The sequence below is a fragment of the Temnothorax curvispinosus genome, unplaced genomic scaffold, assembly GCF_003070985.1.
Source record: "Temnothorax curvispinosus isolate PA1 unplaced genomic scaffold, ASM307098v1 QBEX01016430.1, whole genome shotgun sequence".
NCBI lineage: Eukaryota > Metazoa > Arthropoda > Insecta > Hymenoptera > Formicidae > Temnothorax > Temnothorax curvispinosus.
The window spans coordinates 17,082-36,671 of NW_020226210.1; the positions used below are offsets into that span (position 1 = coordinate 17,082).

The window sequence follows — 19,590 nt, forward strand, 5'->3', positions numbered from 1 at the left end:
AAAATATATTAAAAAATCTTTCATTTTACATATATTTAAGAAACAATACTTATACGATTATACTTATTAGATGGAGGATACGTAAGAATCAAACGTGATTAGAATTTTTGATAAAAAGGTTTTATAGCTGAAATACATGAACGTTATAAGATTGAGATATAAAGGTACATTACTATATGATAAAATTATTTAGACAGCAATGATTTACAGAGCACGAGATCTCGAATGTCATGAAACGTTCAGTCTCGTATATATATTTTTTTTTTTTATTATGCATCTTCATCTCAAATCTCGTGCTGTAAAAGATCGCGCTTTATTATTCATGATCTGGTCGTAAACGGATAGAGCTTGCTTGAAAACTGCAAAACGGTTACAAATATGGATTGTAATTTTGTGCAATATATAACATATACGAATAATCGAATAAAAAAAAAAAATTACATTAAGATATGCAACACTATCACACCTCCTTTCAATATAATGCAATATAAAGTCAGTAGTACGGACAAGACATAAATGGCAGCGACAAATCAAATTTCGTCTTATTCTTTACCTTTGACACGTATAGAAAATTTCTTAATACTTTCGAATGTTTCGGGACATCTTACAGGTCTAAAATGTGCAAGATACAAAAAATACTATTGATAATGGATTTTTGGCACTATGTTGATCAAATGCATTTGCGTGCCGAAATGCAAAGAAAAATAAGAAAAAGTTTATATATACATATAATATTCATAATTAAATTTTTCGCAAAGAAAAATTAGCGTTTTATCGTCAATTACAAAACTTGTTTTTGGAGGACATAGTACCATCATTTTTTTTATAACGACTAGTTTGTAAAAACCATTATTATGAAAAGCGAGATAAAATATTCTGATCTGAATATTCGTATGAAAAGATTATCGTTTAATAAATCGGCATTACATTCAGTATTTTGATAAGAAAAGATCGTAAAAAAGATCAGTCATTTTTTTTTTAGATTAATATTGTTTGAATCTTGCAGAGTGCTCAATGCTCATCGATCAAGACGTAAATTGAAGTATACTTCGCCATACAATTAAATTACTGGCTTACGATTACTTATTTACGCGTCGTATCTATCAGTTATTTTGTATAATGTCTTTTTGTATGTGCGTACAAGGATACCGTAAAAAACCTCTGCCCCACAATTCTGCGACGAGACTGTCATTTGCTCTATTATCACACATATACGATGATAGATTATATTATGACATATACATTGAGACCATTATTGACACTTGGCATTGCCGAAACGGAGATAAGTCTGGCACTGGTGTGGCAGTTAAATAAGGAATGTCAACTTCGACAAACTTCACGAAATAAATTACTTTTAAAGACCTAATAATATTGGTCGTAATACTGTTTTTTCTTTTTCTTATGAACGACAGATTGGCTGTCATTGTCTGTCGTTTCACAAATGGCACATATTGCAAATTTTGTTTTTCTTGTTTACAACGGGAACTTAATATTTAGAGCGAATAATTAAATACTCGTCAATAATTGTCTCTGACACAATTGATATCGTTCACACTCGGTACTGAAAAGCGTAATAAATATACTAGTATATTTGCTCTATGAAGAATTACTCATCCAATAAACTTCCAAACTGATATTCATTAAATAGATGAATGAAACTATTGTCAAATCGTATTATAAGTTTCTCAATTCTCTTGACAATAATTAAGCATATCCCTACTTCTAATATAATCTCTACAGTGATATACTATAGAATACTATAGAATTATTTGTAGCTAGAAATATATACGTGAAACAAATCAGCGATTAAAGAAAAATGATCTGGGACTAGAGCTATAATCACGCATTTTGGTTTTATAAGAACAGTGTTATCATATCGACACTGCGCTATATCAAATATTGTATTGATTTACGCCAGATTAAAAAATCTCTTGTGCCATTTACTTCGTTTATCTTTTCACTTTAAATTAATGTGGTTTAACAAGGCCTGAACTCTTATTTCTATGTATTGAAAAATGCGTTTACAAAATCTTAAGCTAGATTTATGAAAAAATGAGTATTAGTTGTTGTAAATTGATATAAAACACTGTACTTATCTCTCACTTCCTCCGCAAAAGAAAATCGTTGGAAGTATATCTCTCTCAGATACAACTGCCTCTCACTCTATACACAGTAACACTGCGATATTCTTGCCATTCGCGCGATATATAATTCTAACTTATAAATAATTTACGCGGCTCGAACAATATTACGTTTAGATTTTTACCTTACCGGTTTGCATCTATCCACAAGTCTTCAATTTTCACTCGTCCTAAAATAAAAATAAAGTTTTGATTTATCATCATATTTCTTGTAAAAAAACGTTTTAAACAAATGTTTTCTCGACTTCGAAATTTATTGCTTCTTACTGCCATTTTTATTAAAATGCAAAAAAAGATAATGCGGCACAAAAGATATTGTACACTCACATATAGTACAGCTACTGAATGCAAATTTATTAAGCTACTATGCGGTAAATAAATAACTACTTAAAAACCCGAACTTAACACGACAAATGAAACCTACCCATTCGTGTTCCTCGACACCTTCCATGTGATCTTGTTCTAGTGAACACTGGATGACATCTCCCACAAAATGGCTCATAGTTTTCTGGATCTGATGCACACATACCACACAATATGCTCAAACATAATATGAAACATGATATCATGATATCCCATAGAGAAGCAAGAATACCCCGTAAATACAATATGAATTTTAATAGCATGTAAGAAAATTGTTTTCTAGATGGTTTCAAGACATTTTTTCAAATAATGCATTTTGTATTAAATAATATAAGTCAAGCTTGTCACACTTTACAATGTTGCAAGTCATTAGAAAACTACATATTAAATTCGAAGCTTATACATGCAGCTATCCAATCGTGATTTTATCCCTCAATGAAGTCTGATGTTACAGATATGTGATTATATCTTGTAAAAGAAATAATTTTTACACCAATATCAATTTATAAGGTACATGCAAAATGCGTAAATTTAATTGCCATCTCACCTCTTCTTGTTTTGCCTTAATGTCCGGATTCCATCCTAATCTACTAAAGGGTTGTGTAGTGATACCAAAAGGAGTCGGTGATGGTTTGGTTGGAATTTGGGGAAGTGTAACTGCACTTTGGGATTGATTCTCAGTTACTGTGAATAAAAACTCGCATGTAACGGATATTTCCTTCCATTTTAAGAGTATAGCATTTCTTACTTACAATTATCCATACCAGGTGGTTTAAGACTCATTCTAGACGGCTGTTTATTGCCACCGTTAAACCACTCTGACGCGGATAAAGTCGGTTTCCAGATAACTTTGGTTGGGGGAAAGAGATCGTCTTGGAATAATTCGCTCTAATTGAAACGAATGAACACATCAGCGCTTTCACGTCAGTGATTTCATATTATATATATTGTGCGAATAGTATGTACCTTTATACGGGGCACGGTAAAGCTTAAAGGCTCTATTGTGTTATTTGTTAGTCTCAAGGCAGAGGCAAACTCCACGCTAGCCACGTCACATTTATTTTTCGGAAGGAATGACAAGCCCTGGTGCAAGCTGCTGCATCTATGGTGACTCAATGGACAGCAATATGGGGCTTCCTCGGTTACTTCAAATGCATATATTGTAGAATCGCCCTAAAAATAATGTTCCAAACAAAAAAAGAGTAAGATTACCAGGTAAACTTCTCGTGTAATTAAGCTTGAGTATAAAAAAAAGAATCTTACACGTCCAGTCAGGAAAAGCGTGGAGCTATCTTCGTCATAATATGGCATTAGTATGGCAGGCGAGACGTCCAATCCAACAGTGTTCAAAGGAGTATTCAAATTGTCCGCTTTAAATACGTAAATCTGTCTTTCAGAAACTCTGGAAGATATAAATATCGATCATTACTTTCTCCAAACATGTTTCTTTTTATTATATGTCAACAAAACATGTGGCGCTTCGTTGTGCTTACTTGTCAAAGCCCATTACAACGAGATATCTGCCTTCGAGCGCCCATACGACTCTCGCCCCTCTCGTTCCGACGGGACCCTTTCCCTCTTTCACGGGAACGTCGCTCGATCGAGGTTTATAGATACGTAGTTTACCGTCTTTGCATGCGCTGGCAAGGTACTGACCGCACGGTGACCATGCCAAACTGAATATCTGATCAGTATGACCGGTCAACGTGATTTTCGCAATTGCCGTCTCGGTAGATGACAAGAGCGATAAATCCCAGATTTTGACGGTCATATCGTACGAAGCGGATGCGAGAACATTTGACGCCAGTGGATGAAATTTGATCAGATAAATCTTGTCAGTATGGGCTTCTATGATGTGTTTCGGTTCGTTTGTCGGTTCCGCCAGACCAGACTCAGGTATTTCCCACAAGCGAATTATTCCATCGTCACAAGCTAGGACAAATAAATTCTATTATTCTCAAATCTGGGTGGAATAGCGTGTTTCTTTTTTGTTGTAATTTTCAACTTCTATACTTTACCAACTGCTAGTCGTTGATTATCGAACGGATCCCACTGAAAGTCCATTACAGCCGCGCCGTGAACCAATGCTGGCATAACTCCATCAGGTAGTCTTCCAGTTTTCTTCAATTCCAATACTGCTATCTTTCCACCTGGGCCACTCAAAGGTACAGCCACTCGATCGGGATTAGCTACAAATTTAGGAAATAAAACAGCCATGTTTATAACATTTAAAAATCTCCTTCAAATCTAGTATTATTGGGATAAACATACCATGAAAGCCATCGCACTCGCCGGATATTTGGCGACTGATATTGCGTACATTCTCAATGTGTGTAGATTTGTGTCCCGGAGTACCCTTCAAGTGGCGAAACTTGGACACTCTTCCTGTATAACAATCAAGGAATTTGCGTTGAACATCGCATCAAGAAAACAACTTTCAAAGTTGTGCGCAACCCTTACCGAAAACTGTCGACGTCCTTTTCGAAGCTGGCGTCACAACGGGCTCCACCTTTTCCAATTTAGGATCCATGCTCTGCTGTCGCAACATGGGAATGCTCTTCTTCGTTTCGTCTTCTTTAATCACCTCGCTCTTTGCCTTGAAGGAATCTCTTCGTCTCAGCATGGTCGGCGAGCCCATTGCCTTTTCCGCCAAATTCCCATCGGTGACAGACACGGATCGACTTTCGTAAAGGCGCCGCCTTTCGGCGATTGAATTTCTATTCGTGCCGCGTTCGAAATTCCCAACATCCTCGTTCTCGGGCGATTCGTCCTTTACTTTCGTCTCGAACACTTTGCGTCTTTCCGCGGTGCTCGGTGTCTTCGGCTTGTAACCGGAGTCACTGGAATTAGCGTCTTCCTCGATAGAACTCGAATCACTCTTGCCATTTTCCGTATCTTTTGTGCGCTCATTAGGTGTTAAGGTCGGCGATTTATCTGCCTCTGTATTATGCTCTACAGTGTTATTAATTTCATTCTGATAACCATTGGTATTGCTGTCATTATTCGGTGCAAGTGGTACAGAGAAGACCTTGTCAAATGAAAACTCCTGGCTGCTGGACTTTGCTTGGAATGGTTTAGGACCAAGTCGGGGCTAAAATTAAAAAAAACAAATGAGAAAATTTTTATTTGCCTCTAGCTATCTTTTGAAAATTGTTATCAACTGTTAGTAATGGTATGACAATGATGATATGAATGTGATGTTATATATATAGGAAGAAACTGGGTCTCGCATGCAAAAGTGTCACGCGTTGTCACAGAAATCAAATACCCGGCCTCTATGTATACATTAATTTCTTTTTTAAGTTAATTATAACCTTATATCCGCCGATTGCATTAGGATTCACTGATGTAACTACTGATCCGGGATTTGGCGATGTACGAGGACGCGCTACTGGTTTTGGTTCCTCCTCGGAGATACTGTTGGTTCTTGATGCTCTCGGCAAAGGTTTCGGTGGAACGGTTTGTCCTCCATTCTGTATCTTGGTCTTTTCTTCTTCTGCCTCGGATGGCTTTTTCGAATCTTCGATCTTCTCGTTATCGTTCTCCATATTGGTGTCATTTTCGTTTACGTTCACGTTCACGTTCACGTTAACGCTCTGCGGTTTTGAGAATCCTTTCGGCCCAGTAATGACCAAGGGTTTCGGTGGCCGGTTCGTTTGTTCTACTTTAATTTCGCGCTGATTGTCTTTGAGTGCCGCTAAGTTCCCTTTGTGTACCTGGAGGTACGGTAAATTCCTTAATGACCGCAAACCGCATGCAAAACCAATCTACACTGCCCGATACTTTGCACTTTTGATATACATTTCTGCACAATCGATGCGATAATTTAATAATAGTCAACAATTTAGCTACATTCACATTATTTTTACACATATATGTACACACGTGACTTGCATTTTTGTACAGAATAGACAGCAATATACAAAGAAAGATACGAATAAGCTCCAATCGCTTATCATAAAGCTTATCTTGTGATTGAAAGCGAATTTGTAGAAAGAAATTAATCTCATGGCCATATAGACAATATACAAATGTTTTTTACATTTCGTACTATTACTTACACTGTAGAATAAGCTACAACATCAATTGCCACTTATATTACACGTGCCAGGAATAATAGTTTGAATGGTGCTAATGTATAAATTATAAAACATATATTGGATATCTGAAACGTGAAAAAAATATACACAGAATATGGAGAAAGAAACTAAATAGCGCAAAATAAATATATATATAATTAGTAATAAAATAATTTAATAAATATGAATTCCTGTAAAGTTATACCTATATAGAGATATAAAATATTATATAATAAAATTATTTCTTAAATTATATTCATCCCTTACATTTATAATACATAATATTATACCAGAAACCACTGAAAAATTTAGCACTTATATAGCATAAAAAGTACATTGTAAATATTTATTATATAAAAGTTCGTATGTATTCAGCAAGCAATTTTTAAATAAAGTTACAGTGTAATACTTCTACAAACAAAATAACTGCTTTGTATAAAATAAGTGACATCATCAAATTTATTACTTTTTAAAATTTTAGAATACATGTATAACATAATTTACTTAAAAATATATATTAAAATAAATATTGTAGTAAATACATGAATAAATTGATATTATAAAACTCTATATTTATTCTCAAAATCCAATTATTTTAGAGAGTAAATGAGATGATAATGCGAGAAAACATTATGATGATGAAAAGCATGCAGTGATTGATGATTTGAATTTAAAGCAATCATATAACTGATATTTACAAATAAGCAAACAAATTTCTTTTAACGATCAAAGCTACTTCAAATGTGTGCCACGTTAAGAGAGATGTTGGAACTTTCACAACATTTATTAAAATGTTTACTCACAGTAATCGGATCTTCGCCTTTGTTTCTTTTAGCAGGATCTAACGATATCTTTGGCACAGGTGCATTATGACCCTTAACCCACGATGTTGCATTATTTTGAGCAACGGGACCAGCTGTGTCCGGATAAATGTCTGCATGAAAGTCTCTGTATGTCTGAAATTTAATGTTTATTAAAAAGTTTAGATATATGTATGTTGTATGTGGAAATTCACATATATAGACAGTATTTAATATAACTTACTTTTCGTGGAACTTGATACATGATAGGAATCACCATATTGGAGGTGAGTTGTAACAGCCTGTTAACTTCAGCCTGCATTACATTTAATGCTCGTTTAGGAACCAGGCACACTCCTTTAGTTTGCTCACCGCTGTGACGAATTCCTTCCACGAGATAAGGATCTCTGTCTGTGACTTCCATGTACATAATAGTGGTGTCTCCTTTGCCAGCGAGGAAGAGCATATTTGTGTCGGAATCGAAAAGCGGCATCAAAATACTATAAAATATAAATACAAATAATTATCTTGGTAATTATACTTAGCGTTACTAATTAAATAAATCTCGAGTTTTTCCAGGTAGGTTGAAAATCGAATTCAACTCATATTTACCCAGTACTACAATCTAATTCCAATGTTTTCACTGGCTCATTTAAATGCCTCAAGTCCCTAATGTAAACTTGACGCAGTCTTGCTGCATCAAATCCTGTGGTGAGTATTCGGTCGCTGTTTAACCAGACTATTCTGGAATCTTTAATACTTTGATGGCTCGAGCATGAATTGACGATACACGGCGATGCGCGCGGATCTATAATCCTCAGTTGTTTGTCCTTGCAGCATGTCGCTAAAACAGTACCGTCCTCCTTCCAACTTACAGACTGAATTACTTCGGTGTGGTCGCTATTGTTAGCTGTAACAACGTGAATTTCATAAATGAGAGAATAAAACAGTGAGTGTTAGTAAATAAAGTTACAAAATATTTACAAAATAGTTCCTGTTGCGAGAGAACATCCCAGAGCGAGAGATTGGTGAATGATGCAGTGGTCAGAAGATGTTCGGCAGAAGGATGCCAGCATACCGCTTCCACTCTTCGCTGACGGTGCGAGAACGTGCATTCTGGATTGCACAAGGATTCTTCTAAGCCACTTTCTGGGATGTGCCATAATTTTACCTAATTTTATACAAACAGAATTAATTTAATCTCTAGAAAAATGTTTGAAAATAGTACTTTACATTTATTCATATTATGCTCGCCAAAAATAAAGCACGAAGATGCTTACGAGACAATCCTGAGACCCAGTTGCGAGCAAGCCGTCATGAAATGGAGAAAAATCCATATCCGTCACGGTATCTGCGTGTGCATGAAGCAATGGCATAGTCTTGCTCTTTCTGCCACAGTCCTCCAGCGGTAATACTGCCAGACTGGATCCTTTGGACGATAAGAAGTTTTTTTTAGAATAATTTGTGAATAAAAATTCAAGTTTAGAAGATAAGAAGATTGCAGATAAAGAGTGTACCGTTATGATCAACATTGAATGCCATGAATGCTGCGGATGCTGTTATATTATTCCCATAAGTTTGATAGGATCCCACGGAGATATCCCGAATACAAGCCTCCGGCTTGGGAACGATCGGCGCTGCATTTTTGTATTTGGACGCTTTGAAACGCCAAGCCATTTTGACACTGCTGACTCAGTTTAAATGTCCAGGCAATCCTCCCTTAAATCATGTAATCTGGAGGAAATAAAACCACCGGGTTACATCATTGGAATTTCATTAACAATAAATTTCGAAAGATTGGATGTAATCGTATATTATGTTTGCTCTATCTTAGCACTCTTAAAAATGTGCAATTATTGAAAAGTGTGAGATAATTCCCGAGCATATGTGGGAAACATTACAATTTTTTAAAAGACCTACAGGCACAATTTGGGCGCAGGACAAAGGCGAGCGTCCGCGGAAATCTTTTACGGAGACAATTCTCGCGAGAAAACTCAATCGGGATTTCGCGCAGGGACACTCAAACACATGCGAATAATTCGCTGGGCGTTGCTCTCGCGGCGCGGATAATGGTAGGGAGAAATCGACGCCGGAGTCTCTTTCTCTCCCGAGGCTGGGCATCAACCGCGTCGGTGACAACAAGCGAACGACGCCGACGCGATTCGCTCGGAGCCGCCTGAGCAAAGCTGTGCGTGACTAATAATTTGGGGGTGGAGAACCACCCTACCCTTCGTGCGACGTGTGGGGGCCGTAGGAGTAGATCGCCGCTTGGCGTTGCCGCAATGACGCTGTCAGCGGCGACGCGTAAATCGGCAGACGAGGAGACACCAGACAGGACGGAGGGATACTCACGAATTTCGCAAATCGAAGCGCGTGTCGAAACACGCCTCTCGTTTCACCGACTCGCGCTTTCGCGGCGAGTATCCGGGAATGCAAGCCGGCAACGAACACGAGAGAACGACGAGAGCCAGGCGTCACCGCTCTACGTTACTCTACCGAGCTCTGAGACCAAGCTCTCTTGACAGCCGGAAGCAGGAAAGTCCCCCTCCACCCTCCTACGGAGCGCCGCACTTTATCCCTTCTCCACGATACATTGTTTGAAGTCTCTTATAGATATATCGGCGATTACTTTGCTCACATTGCTGTTACTCAATATACATTTATCAAAGTTGTACGTGTCTACGTTTATCTTTATTTATGTTCGTTTGCTCAATACGCGACGTATATAATTTTTCCACATCGATATATTTTCCCGAATAAAATTGCGGAATAAGATATGCGAGATCAAAGGGAGTGATACGAAACTAAAAAATAAAAAAAAAAACAAATTTTATGATAATTTCGCGTGTAGTAAAAGTGTAGTAAAAGATATTATTCTTTTAAAAGAGCCAGCTGCAGCAAAGGCATTACTTTTAATGAGGATAAGTCTGCTAACACAGCCTGAAAATAGAAAAAAATATATATTAGATAGTAAATATATAAAAATCTATACAACTGCATATAATTTACGATGGTGTCATTTCTGTACCTCTACATTCTGTTGAGTATTAACTTGCAGTAAATTTTCTTTTCGAAAACTCAATATTGTCACCGCTAATAATGGGATAATTTCCAAAGAGTCATAACCGAGAATTAAATCCCAAAGATACAATAGCTGTTCAGGCGGTAAATGGCCACTGAAGCCCCTCATGAGCCATTTGAAAACTATTTTTATGCTGAAAATGTATAAGCGTTAAATTGACGGTCCGCACGAATAACGTCATAGTAAGAGAAAGTGATATAAACTCACGGTTGAATGTGTATATTTTTGAAATGGGCCCACAACTGCGGTTCATGGCATTGCAGTAATCGTTCAAAAAGCAAGCAGAGGGCAACTATACCTTGCTCGTGGCTCGATACAGTGTGCAAACGAAACCAGTATCTCAAGTAGAACGCACGGAAAGTACAATACATGGCGCAGGGATCATCATATAAATAACAAAATGGCGTGGCTGGCATAAAAATATTGACAATTAATTAATTAGACGCAAACAGTATGTGTATATGTTACATATTTCTTTTGCAACTCCTTACCGTACATTGTAAATCCGTGAAACGGAATAACGCCGCTTGGTGGAAAGACCAGGGTATTTTCCAGCGTCGCTGGTTTGCCTTGCAAAACCGCGTGGATCACCTGACCCCCAGCACTTCTGTCGGTTGTGACCGGCGCGAGTATCTCGGAATCTCTTGAGAAGCACAACATTGTCTTATACAAAACGTCTTCGAATACAAAGTACTGATCGTCGTTTCTCGCCGTCAATTGTACGTCCTACAAGATTATATCCACATACAGGGTGTTTCACGTTATGTCTTTTATTTAAAAAAGGGGCTAACGTAATTTTAAAATATAAATTACCATTATTATCAGCTTGTCTACTACGATATCATATTGCAAAACCATATTTTTCAATTCCTCATAATATTCTACATCCTAAAAGAAAAAAATTATCTATACTTAGTAACCAGAGACATCAATCTTCAGCTCAGCAACGTACGACAAAGATATCAATCATACGTTATCTTTGATAACAGATCCGAGAACGAGTGACCAGATACGGCCGCGTAACGCACGAGGAGATCCTCTTTTGAGAAACTCTTGAGCAATCGGGGCGTGATTCGAGTTCAATACTTTTTCGCCAATGTGCGTTCGCTCGGCTTCTAAATTTGGAAAGTTTTCCGTGGCCAGCATATCGGGATTTACTCCCAGTAATGGCATTCCCTGCGCTAATTCTGAATACATACGCCTCTACACAAAGAAAATTTCTATACATACATACAAATACACAAATTATAAATTACAGAAGCGATTGGACAAAATTCGTACCAATTGCGCGAGCGTTTTTACACTAATTTGTATGTGACTGAAATCCCAATTTAATTCGTCTCTGAAATGTTTCAAATAAAAACTCGATATACATTTTTATTCCAATAATGCTGGTTTGATTTCTACACAAATCTATAATTACACACGGTTGCTTTTTGAACGATGGATCACGTATGGAGAACAATACATCCAGGAAGTCCTTCGGCGCGTACAACGGTCGGTATTGCGACAGATCTGAAAATCATACGTCGTAAATAATCCCCCAAGCAGAGCTTTTACAATAAATCTTTAAATTTGCCGTAACATTTACCGATGTCGTAAGTGCTCAACTCATTCCACTTTTCGGCCAGCTCGTCCCTATCCGCAGTAGGCCTTATACGAGCCAGTGGAATATTCAATTCGCTGCACGTCGAGTTCAACGATTTCTGTATGCGCCGTTCCCATTGAATCTGAGTCTTCTTCAAGTAGCTCAGGTCAGCTGTCTGTATGTGCGAAACTGATCGAGAATGTAACGAACCCTATAAAAAAAGAAAAAAAGAGAGAGATCCATGTATGTCAATTTCTATCAATGCAGATATTAACTTTAATCTCTAGTTTAACTTACGTTTTATCTTCCGCCAGTTCTAAGAACTAGAAGAAGCTAAAGAGTAAGTTATAAACCGAGATTAAAGTTAATCTACATTGGCAGAAATGGACATTAGGCGGATATCTTATAATCAAATTAAGGAATTCATTGTGGGGGAGAGTACCCGCGATCGCGCCCAGTGAAACACCGTGTTTCGGATCTCCGTTTCCAGACCGTTATCCTTGAGTGCCGTGATCAGCGAGTGCTTGAAATCGTTTCTGTCCACTGCGGGCGACGCGACGAGCCTCTGCGAAAGGACAGAATGGAAAATGCAATGCCTGTCAAGAACAACCGTCGAACACGACGAACACGTGTACCTGTATCTCGCTGTAAAGCGCCCTGTAATTCGCCATGCTCTGTATGTCGTCGGCGAGCTTCCGCGCCGTCTTGTCGAGCGAACTCGCGCCCGCCGCGGTCCCCTCGTTCATTTTTCGTCGCGAAGTCGTCCCCGGCCGTCCCGCGAGCACGTTGACAGCGAAATCGAAAACATGCGCCATTTTTAAACGGACCCGGTTTCCGGGGCAACGCACGCAGGGCGTCGCAGGGCCGAATTCGGTCTACGGCGGGCCCCGGGTCTACGGGGGACAGATGGATTGTGGAAAGAAATTTAACATCGTTATACTACGTATCGGACAACAATGCGAGATAACTTGAATTGTCGTCGTTAAGAGCTAATTATTCGTGTCGATTATCTCGCGCTGCGATAATAAATATTTGTCAAAACCTAATGCAGTGCGTCTGGTGTGGTCTTTTTGAGGAGCAATTCTGCCAATCGCGCGATTGGCCGATGCAGCCATATTGAACTTCCGGGATGACTTCGGTCTTCGACCAAACTTCGATTAACTTGAGCGGCATTCATCATATATGTTTCATTTAACTTTAATCTCGGTTTAATTTACTTTTTATCTTTTTCTAATTCTTAAAATTAAAAAAGGATAAAAAAGGTTAGTTTTAAGCCGAGATTAAATAAGTTAATCGGCATTGGTGCAGAAATGGGCATTAGATGCTATTCGATTATCTCATTGGCTGAATGGAATCTTAAGGCCACCTATGAGATCAGATTTAAGACAATCTTTTGATAAAAGATAAAATCTATAAATATCATGATCGCGATTGACCGGCGATTAACCTGTCGAATAATAACCTGCGAGATATTCCGTTAATTCCCATTATAATTTTTTTTATTGCTTAGAAATTCACTACATTTACGCGAATGTTACTTCTGTAGTAACTTTACGATATCACTCATTTACGCGAAGGAATAATTATCGTAAAAGTTACTACAAAAGTAAACGCTCGCGTAAATAACGTAGTAATGGAAAGAAAAATTATAACTTGTCGAAAAGTATATAATGTATTTGTTTCGTTAACATAAACGAAATTACAAGTTTTTTGTTATTCAACTTTAACACGTGGAAAAAAAGATAAAAGATTAGAATAAATTAAAGTTAAGCGATAAATTAAATCAGAAACTAATTATTCTTGTACTATTTCGTTAAAACACGGGCAGAATTATTGTTTGCTGTTTGATATGTGAAAAGATTAGATCGGAAATTATACGGTTAAAAATTTTGTCGTAACCAATTTATCGGTTGAACTATCTGCCGATTAATTTAATCGGAGTTTGGTCAAGGTAAAAAAAATCATGAAAGTTCGAACGAAAACAACTCTACCGCTTTTTTTCTTTCTTTCTCTCTCTCTCTCTCTCTCTCTCTTTCTCTCTTTCGATGTGCCATTTCGAATTGGAATTTCTCTTCCGGCAGAGCGCGAGAAAAATATCGTTTCCCGATCCCCGCAGCTTCGAAATGCGACCCACCTCCGGCTCTGTCGGCCCCGTCTGTCGATTCGCGGCCGTGGCCGGCTACGCTCTCCCGTAGGAAAATGGCGGCGCAGTCTGACCCGGTGTTGTTTTGAAAGGTGCGTTTTCGATGACGAGCGAGCGACTGCGAGGCCGCGATCCGAGCACCATGGATATCTCGAGCATGCTCGAGGTACAGGTGAAGGTGGAGGCGGACATCAAGGAGAACGGTGAGCAGGGCGTTTAGGGGTCGAGCGACGGTGACGCGCGGCACTCGCCACCCGTAGAGTGATTTTTTACTGGAACGACCGCTCTAACCTACCTATCTACCCTCGCGGGTTTTTTTTTCTTTTTTCAGTGACACCAGGAAAGGAGAAGGCGCCCAGCACGACCGGCACGACCACCACATCGGTCTCCCAGGAGGAGAGCAATTACTACAAGCTCATGTTCGGCAACGGTCAGCTCTCTAGACTGTCTAGACAAGAATCCACTGAATGCCTTGGCTTGTAACGAGTAGTTCTTAATTTAGTTTATAGTTTAGTCTCGCTTTTTAATTGCGCTCTAGAGCCCGAGGTTTGTCACGAAGGATACGAATTACACGGGAGGCCAAGACGCTTCTCCCAAAGCCACGAGAATTGTACGTCGTAGTGTAAATTTTGTGTCTAATTTTGCTTCCAGATATCGCAGCCGTACGATTCCGTAGAATTCACTGCACAGCCTGCGACGTGCACATCGGTTCCGCCCCGGCTCAGGCTCATAACATGTTCGAGCATCCTGTGCTCCGTACATTATTGTGCGCGAGTTGTCGTGAGTTTTATGGAGATGGCAGTTTTGAACAGGGTATTGATTGTGTATTACATGCTGCATTTGTGTGTGTGTGTGTGTATCTAGATAATCATGATAATTCATATTCTTTTTTTGCATTTTCAGGTGATGACGCTACAGATATGTTTTGTAGATGGTGCGCGAACGGTGGCAATTTATACTGTTGCTCGTATTGCAGCAACACATTCTGTTATAAATGTATAAGGAGAAATTTTCCACCTCTGGTGAGAAAGAAGATCGAAGCGGACGAGAAATGGAAGTGCTTTGTATGCAATCCGAGTGATTTGTATAGTGGGAGAGCTGTGTGTTGGGCTCTACTTCAACACGTGCAAACTGTGACAAGGTACTGCAAAGATATGAATATTACAAGAACGTATCAATTATCATTGAATTATATCACTTATGAAAATCATGAACCTTTGTTATATATTGATATTCATATTTGATCCAATAAAGTGATTTAACACTGCGCGGACACCATGGGCCTTTTAAGGCACAGTCGATTTTTCATTTATAATTTCCATGAAAATGGGGGAAAAAAAATTTGCTACAGTTCCGGCTTATGTAAGTACAGAAATCACTCTTTGAAACCTTAAAGATGAGACGTGAATTTCTATAGATTTTTTGTACCAGAAATGTTTTTTCAAAAACTCTTTAGTCTTAAAAGTCCTAGGGTTTTGGGGTAAGTGCTCCAAAAATATGGTGTCCGCGAAGTGTTAAAATTGGCAATGAGAGTGCAACACGGTTGTTGGTGCATAAAGTATAAGAAAATTAATATTAATTTAAAATTAACGGTACCGTATACTTACAATGTGTTGTACCATTGAACGTACAATGCAAATGCTGGTAACAAGAAATTTATTATACTGATAGGAGTACAACGTTGAGCGCGATGCGCACCGGTCGCGCGTATTACAAACGGAGGGCAATTGTCAAAATAGAATAATTGTTATATAGTTTATGCGCTTCGGATTTCAATCTTTTTCGGAGGCACTCCACGTTCAATATATAATATGCGAACAAATACGAAGTAAGCGTCAGTACTGTGCGAACTCACAATCAGAGCAATCGATCTATATGAGTCAGCGTTGTTCGAGCGACTGTGTTCGGCGCAATCTCGGATACCGCAGATTCGGCGATCTCTCCCCGGTTCGACAATTCGTGCACGATGCCCACGCGTGATCGGGCCGTACGGCCTCAGCCGTTACAAAAGTCTATAATATATACAATACATGTGTCTTTATTTTAAAATCTGAAGATGGTTCAAAGTGGAGTCGAAATACTCGTATTTATTATTACTAGGCTTTGTTATTTTTAAATAAAATAATATTAATTTTCTGACAATTTACGCACTAACAATCGCGTTGCATTTTCATTGTTCATTTTAAATCAATTTATTGGTTCATTATCGAGAGTTCTTTTATTCAATTTTTTACTACATTTGATACGGTGTATTTTAGGATTCTTGCGCACGACAAGAAGATGACCGCTCAGGAAGTCGAGGAGAAGATGAATTTTGATGAAACAACGTGTTGTCCGCGCAGAAATAAACGTAAGCGTCGAAGACTTGAATCCAATTCCGAGGAGGAAGACGAAACGTACACGCCTAAAGTCAATGGGGCACCTGCGTACATAAAACGTAAACCACTAAAAAGACAAAGATTGAGCAGCCAATCCACTACGAACGGCATTGTTACGAAAGAAGTGCAGTTTTACAGACCGCCGATTCCCATTAGACCGCGACCGGCATCGTTTCTGAGCGGCCGATCTCTTGATACTGAATCGAATTCTACGATCAGTCACGAAAATTCAGTCACGAATGAATGGACTGAATTGAAGGCGAAACGTATCGTCCTTTCATCGCCTAGCATAATAAAATCGAATACCTCGTTACCATCGCGATTCGATCCTAATGCGTTGCAGCGACAGCCTCCCTTGTATCACGCGTCTTTCATGAACACTAAGGGATCTGCCGCTTACATTCATACGCCTGTGAACGCCACGGTGAATCCGACGAGAATCATTCTTCCGCCACGGCCGCAGCAACAGTCGACGTCGTATCAATCTCAGCAGGCGAGCTCGTATCAGTCGTTGCAGCCGCTTCAATCTTCGCCAAACACGATGGTGTCGATACCTAATCCAGTGGACAAGCACGGAAGACCTGTATTACTGCTTTCAAAGCCGGAAGAATTGAATATAACTCCTAATATAATCGAGCTCGACAGCGACTCCGATGACGAAAAGGTCACGCGGCAAGAAAACTTGACGACCGCTGAGAGCACTCGTATGAACGTTAATACTTTTTCCAAGAAAGTTGTACCTGTTGCTCTCACCTGGGAGAATAGTGATGACGATGTCGTGAGGGAAGAACAGCCCTTGAGAGAGCTCCGCGCGATTATAGAAAAGGAACTTTCCTTCAGTGAAATAATGTTGCCACATAGCCGAGAACTCGACAAAGTTTTAACTAGAGCGAAGGGAAAAATGTATAATTTATTTGACGTGAACAAGGGAGGCGAGAACGTTGAAGCGGAGGCCGAACAAAGAATCAGGCATTTCTCCTGCAAAATGCGTGACACACTCTTTCAGTTAGTGGACATTAACGATAGAATAATACGCCAATACGCTGATTGGAGGAGATCTCGGAAAACAGAAACGTCTTCGATCAACGAAAATACATTAGTATCCCAAGAAAATGTAGATATTCCTTTAGATATGGTTTGCGTCAATGATTCTGATCCCGAACCCGAGAGCGAGAATCAGAATTATCTGATCAGGGAACCAACTGATGCAGTTAAAAACAGTAATGTTATTAAAGATTTGTTAACTGTAACTAAGAAGAGTGTAGTGCATCGTGGTGTTGGTGATGACAGTGCGCACTCTGCGGACAAAGCGATTCAGGTGTATGGCACTGTGTATGACATCTTGAAGGATTATGAGAAAGTTATCGGCTATTCTGTATGTACGAGACCCGATCAAAATCCGAAGGACGACAGTGTTTCGAATCTACCGGCCGAATCTGACAAGAATTTCGGCAAATATGAGGAAAAGTATATCTTCTTTTTGCAGAACATCGAGGATAACGGCATTGAAACGGAAGATATGGAAGAAGCAGGCTTAGATGAAATGTCACTTCAAGAAGCGGTAGAAACGAGTCCATTTATTTCGCATTTGTTGCAAGATACCGATTTACCTGTTGTATCTACTGATCAATCGGAAAATTGCCAAGAAGAAAATGAACCAAATTCGAGTGATAGCATTATTAATTCAGTGACCAAAGATGACGAAAGTGACACACTGGATGAGAAAACTGATAACGAAATTGTTAATAATTCCACTACCAACACAGAAGGGACGGATATGCAATTAGACGACAAATTGCAACAAACGGAACAACAAACACAAGAGACTTCTCTAGATACGACTGATGGAGAAGCGATAATGTCAGATAATAAAGAAGCAAACTCAAATAAAAACGATAATGTAATAAACATGGAAGCAGTTGCTCCCACGGGAAATGAGGAGGATTGTACTATTATTAATTAATGAAAGGGATTGTTTGTTAACGTACTGTTTTTGGTTAAATACTCTTATGATCTAATTGTAATTGATGATTAATAGAAATGCATTTTGATTTGGAATTTTGATATTTTTCAAAAAAGTGCGATACCTCAGAAATAATTTGTATTGTATAAAACTTGTACATTTCATTCATAGATTTGAAAGAAGTCCGAAATAAAATAGAATTCTGAAATAGAAAAGATTTGTTTTCAAAAAAAAAAAACTTTTTTGAGTTTATTTTTAAAACATACAATACATATTTTTAATATATTCTGAACATATAGACAACTTTGTCAAGAATTCGCTTCGACAAATATCTTAGGAAATAACATCTCTAAATTGTATCTAGCCAGAGAACTAGCAATAAATACGATTTTTCTTGGAACTTTATGATTAGATTTAATGATGTGCACAGATTTTTCTAATTTTCTACATATTTTCATTATTTAGTGACAAAATAAATTTAATAGGTTTTCTTGACGGTTTAGGTTTCTATTCATGAATAAAAATTTTTCTCAGTAACATAAATTAAAATGTCATATACATTTTTTCTTTGATATTTCTGTATGTTATAATTTTCATTTTAAAAAAGGCAACTATCAATTATTTGTATTTTTCAATATTTAGCGGGACTTGAAGGAATCTTTCTATCTAAAACTTTTCATATTAACTATTCTCATAATTATTACTGTTAGTATATTAATTTAATAATTAACTTTTAATATTATTATTATATATGTTAATAGTAATATATATTATACATATGATGATATATATTAGTAATTAATATATATAATTATTAATAATATTACTATTATCCCTATGACGATTAATATGCGAAATATTTTGTATGAGTAATATTGATATATCGATTTTATAACAATAATCTCGATATAGACATAGATATGCTATTTTTCCATGAGTCAGTCAAACATGTCGAATTCATTTCTTCTCATATTACATTCACGAAAAATATACAACATGAAGTCATAAAAGATAATTAATTATTAATTATTGTTTTACTTTAATCCCCAAATA

General features: G+C 37.9%; 3 protein-coding genes across 6 annotated transcripts; 1 reads left to right on the top strand and 2 right to left on the bottom strand.

The window, feature by feature from the left end:
* Positions 1-104: 104 nt before the first annotated feature.
* On the bottom strand, positions 105-9,881 carry LOC112466602 (coronin-7). Of its 4 annotated transcripts, none has more exons than XM_025034774.1 (18): positions 9,736-9,881; positions 8,901-9,117; positions 8,664-8,812; positions 8,368-8,554; positions 7,996-8,293; positions 7,628-7,883; positions 7,387-7,539; positions 5,819-6,220; positions 4,965-5,595; positions 4,776-4,889; positions 4,523-4,693; positions 3,998-4,436; positions 3,768-3,906; positions 3,471-3,677; positions 3,257-3,392; positions 3,052-3,188; positions 2,566-2,655; positions 105-2,311 (listed from the first exon to the last, which is right to left on the bottom strand). In XM_025034774.1, exons 2-18 carry the CDS (start codon positions 9,058-9,060, stop codon positions 2,303-2,305), a joined length of 3,678 nt encoding a protein of 1,225 aa, XP_024890542.1. In that variant the 5' UTR covers positions 9,061-9,117; positions 9,736-9,881; the 3' UTR covers positions 105-2,302. The 4 variants fall into 4 exon arrangements, with proteins under 4 accessions (XP_024890542.1, XP_024890543.1, XP_024890545.1 ...); XM_025034775.1 differs by lacking the exon at positions 9,736-9,881 and adding an exon at positions 9,304-9,720; XM_025034777.1 differs by lacking the exons at positions 5,819-6,220; positions 9,736-9,881 and having other exon boundaries at positions 8,901-9,060.
* A 253-nt stretch (positions 9,882-10,134) lies between these two features.
* LOC112466605 (TBC1 domain family member 19) lies at positions 10,135-14,276 on the bottom strand. Its single transcript, XM_025034780.1, has 12 exons — positions 14,188-14,276; positions 12,689-12,946; positions 12,496-12,618; positions 12,057-12,264; positions 11,893-11,980; positions 11,747-11,807; positions 11,438-11,668; positions 11,279-11,353; positions 10,957-11,191; positions 10,673-10,874; positions 10,412-10,598; positions 10,135-10,323 (listed from the first exon to the last, which is right to left on the bottom strand). The coding sequence occupies exons 2-12, from the start codon at positions 12,866-12,868 to the stop codon at positions 10,255-10,257; spliced, it is 1,659 nt and encodes a 552-aa protein (XP_024890548.1). The 5' UTR covers positions 12,869-12,946; positions 14,188-14,276; the 3' UTR covers positions 10,135-10,254.
* Positions 14,216-18,937, top strand: LOC112466604 (transcriptional regulator ATRX). Its single transcript, XM_025034778.1, has 5 exons — positions 14,216-14,399; positions 14,528-14,626; positions 14,848-15,009; positions 15,100-15,337; positions 16,455-18,937. The coding sequence occupies exons 1-5, from the start codon at positions 14,300-14,302 to the stop codon at positions 18,535-18,537; spliced, it is 2,682 nt and encodes an 893-aa protein (XP_024890546.1). The 5' UTR covers positions 14,216-14,299; the 3' UTR covers positions 18,538-18,937.
* Positions 18,938-19,590: the final 653 nt, after the last annotated feature.

Excerpts from the sequence above, each read along its gene's own strand:
- LOC112466605 (XM_025034780.1), bottom strand. The coding sequence starts at position 12,868 with ATGGCGCATGTTTTCGATTTCGCTGTCAACGTGCTCGCGGGACGGCCG. Across the intron at positions 11,981-12,056 it reads GTTGAGCACTTACGACATCG|ATCTGTCGCAATACCGACCG; the intron begins GTAAATGTTACG and ends TATGATTTTCAG. Across the intron at positions 11,354-11,437 it reads GATCTGTTATCAAAGATAAC|GATGTAGAATATTATGAGGA; the intron begins GTATGATTGATA and ends TTTTTCTTTTAG.
- LOC112466602 (XM_025034774.1), bottom strand. The coding sequence starts at position 9,060 with ATGGCTTGGCGTTTCAAAGCGTCCAAATACAAAAATGCAGCGCCGATC. Across the intron at positions 8,813-8,900 it reads ATTCAATGTTGATCATAACG|GATCCAGTCTGGCAGTATTA; the intron begins GTACACTCTTTA and ends TATCGTCCAAAG. Across the intron at positions 4,694-4,775 it reads CGAGTGCGATGGCTTTCATG|CTAATCCCGATCGAGTGGCT; the intron begins GTATGTTTATCC and ends CTAAATTTGTAG.
- LOC112466604 (XM_025034778.1), top strand. The coding sequence starts at position 14,300 with ATGACGAGCGAGCGACTGCGAGGCCGCGATCCGAGCACCATGGATATC. Across the intron at positions 14,627-14,847 it reads CAAGCTCATGTTCGGCAACG|ATATCGCAGCCGTACGATTC; the intron begins GTCAGCTCTCTA and ends TTTTGCTTCCAG. Across the intron at positions 15,010-15,099 it reads AGATGGCAGTTTTGAACAGG|GTGATGACGCTACAGATATG; the intron begins GTATTGATTGTG and ends TTGCATTTTCAG.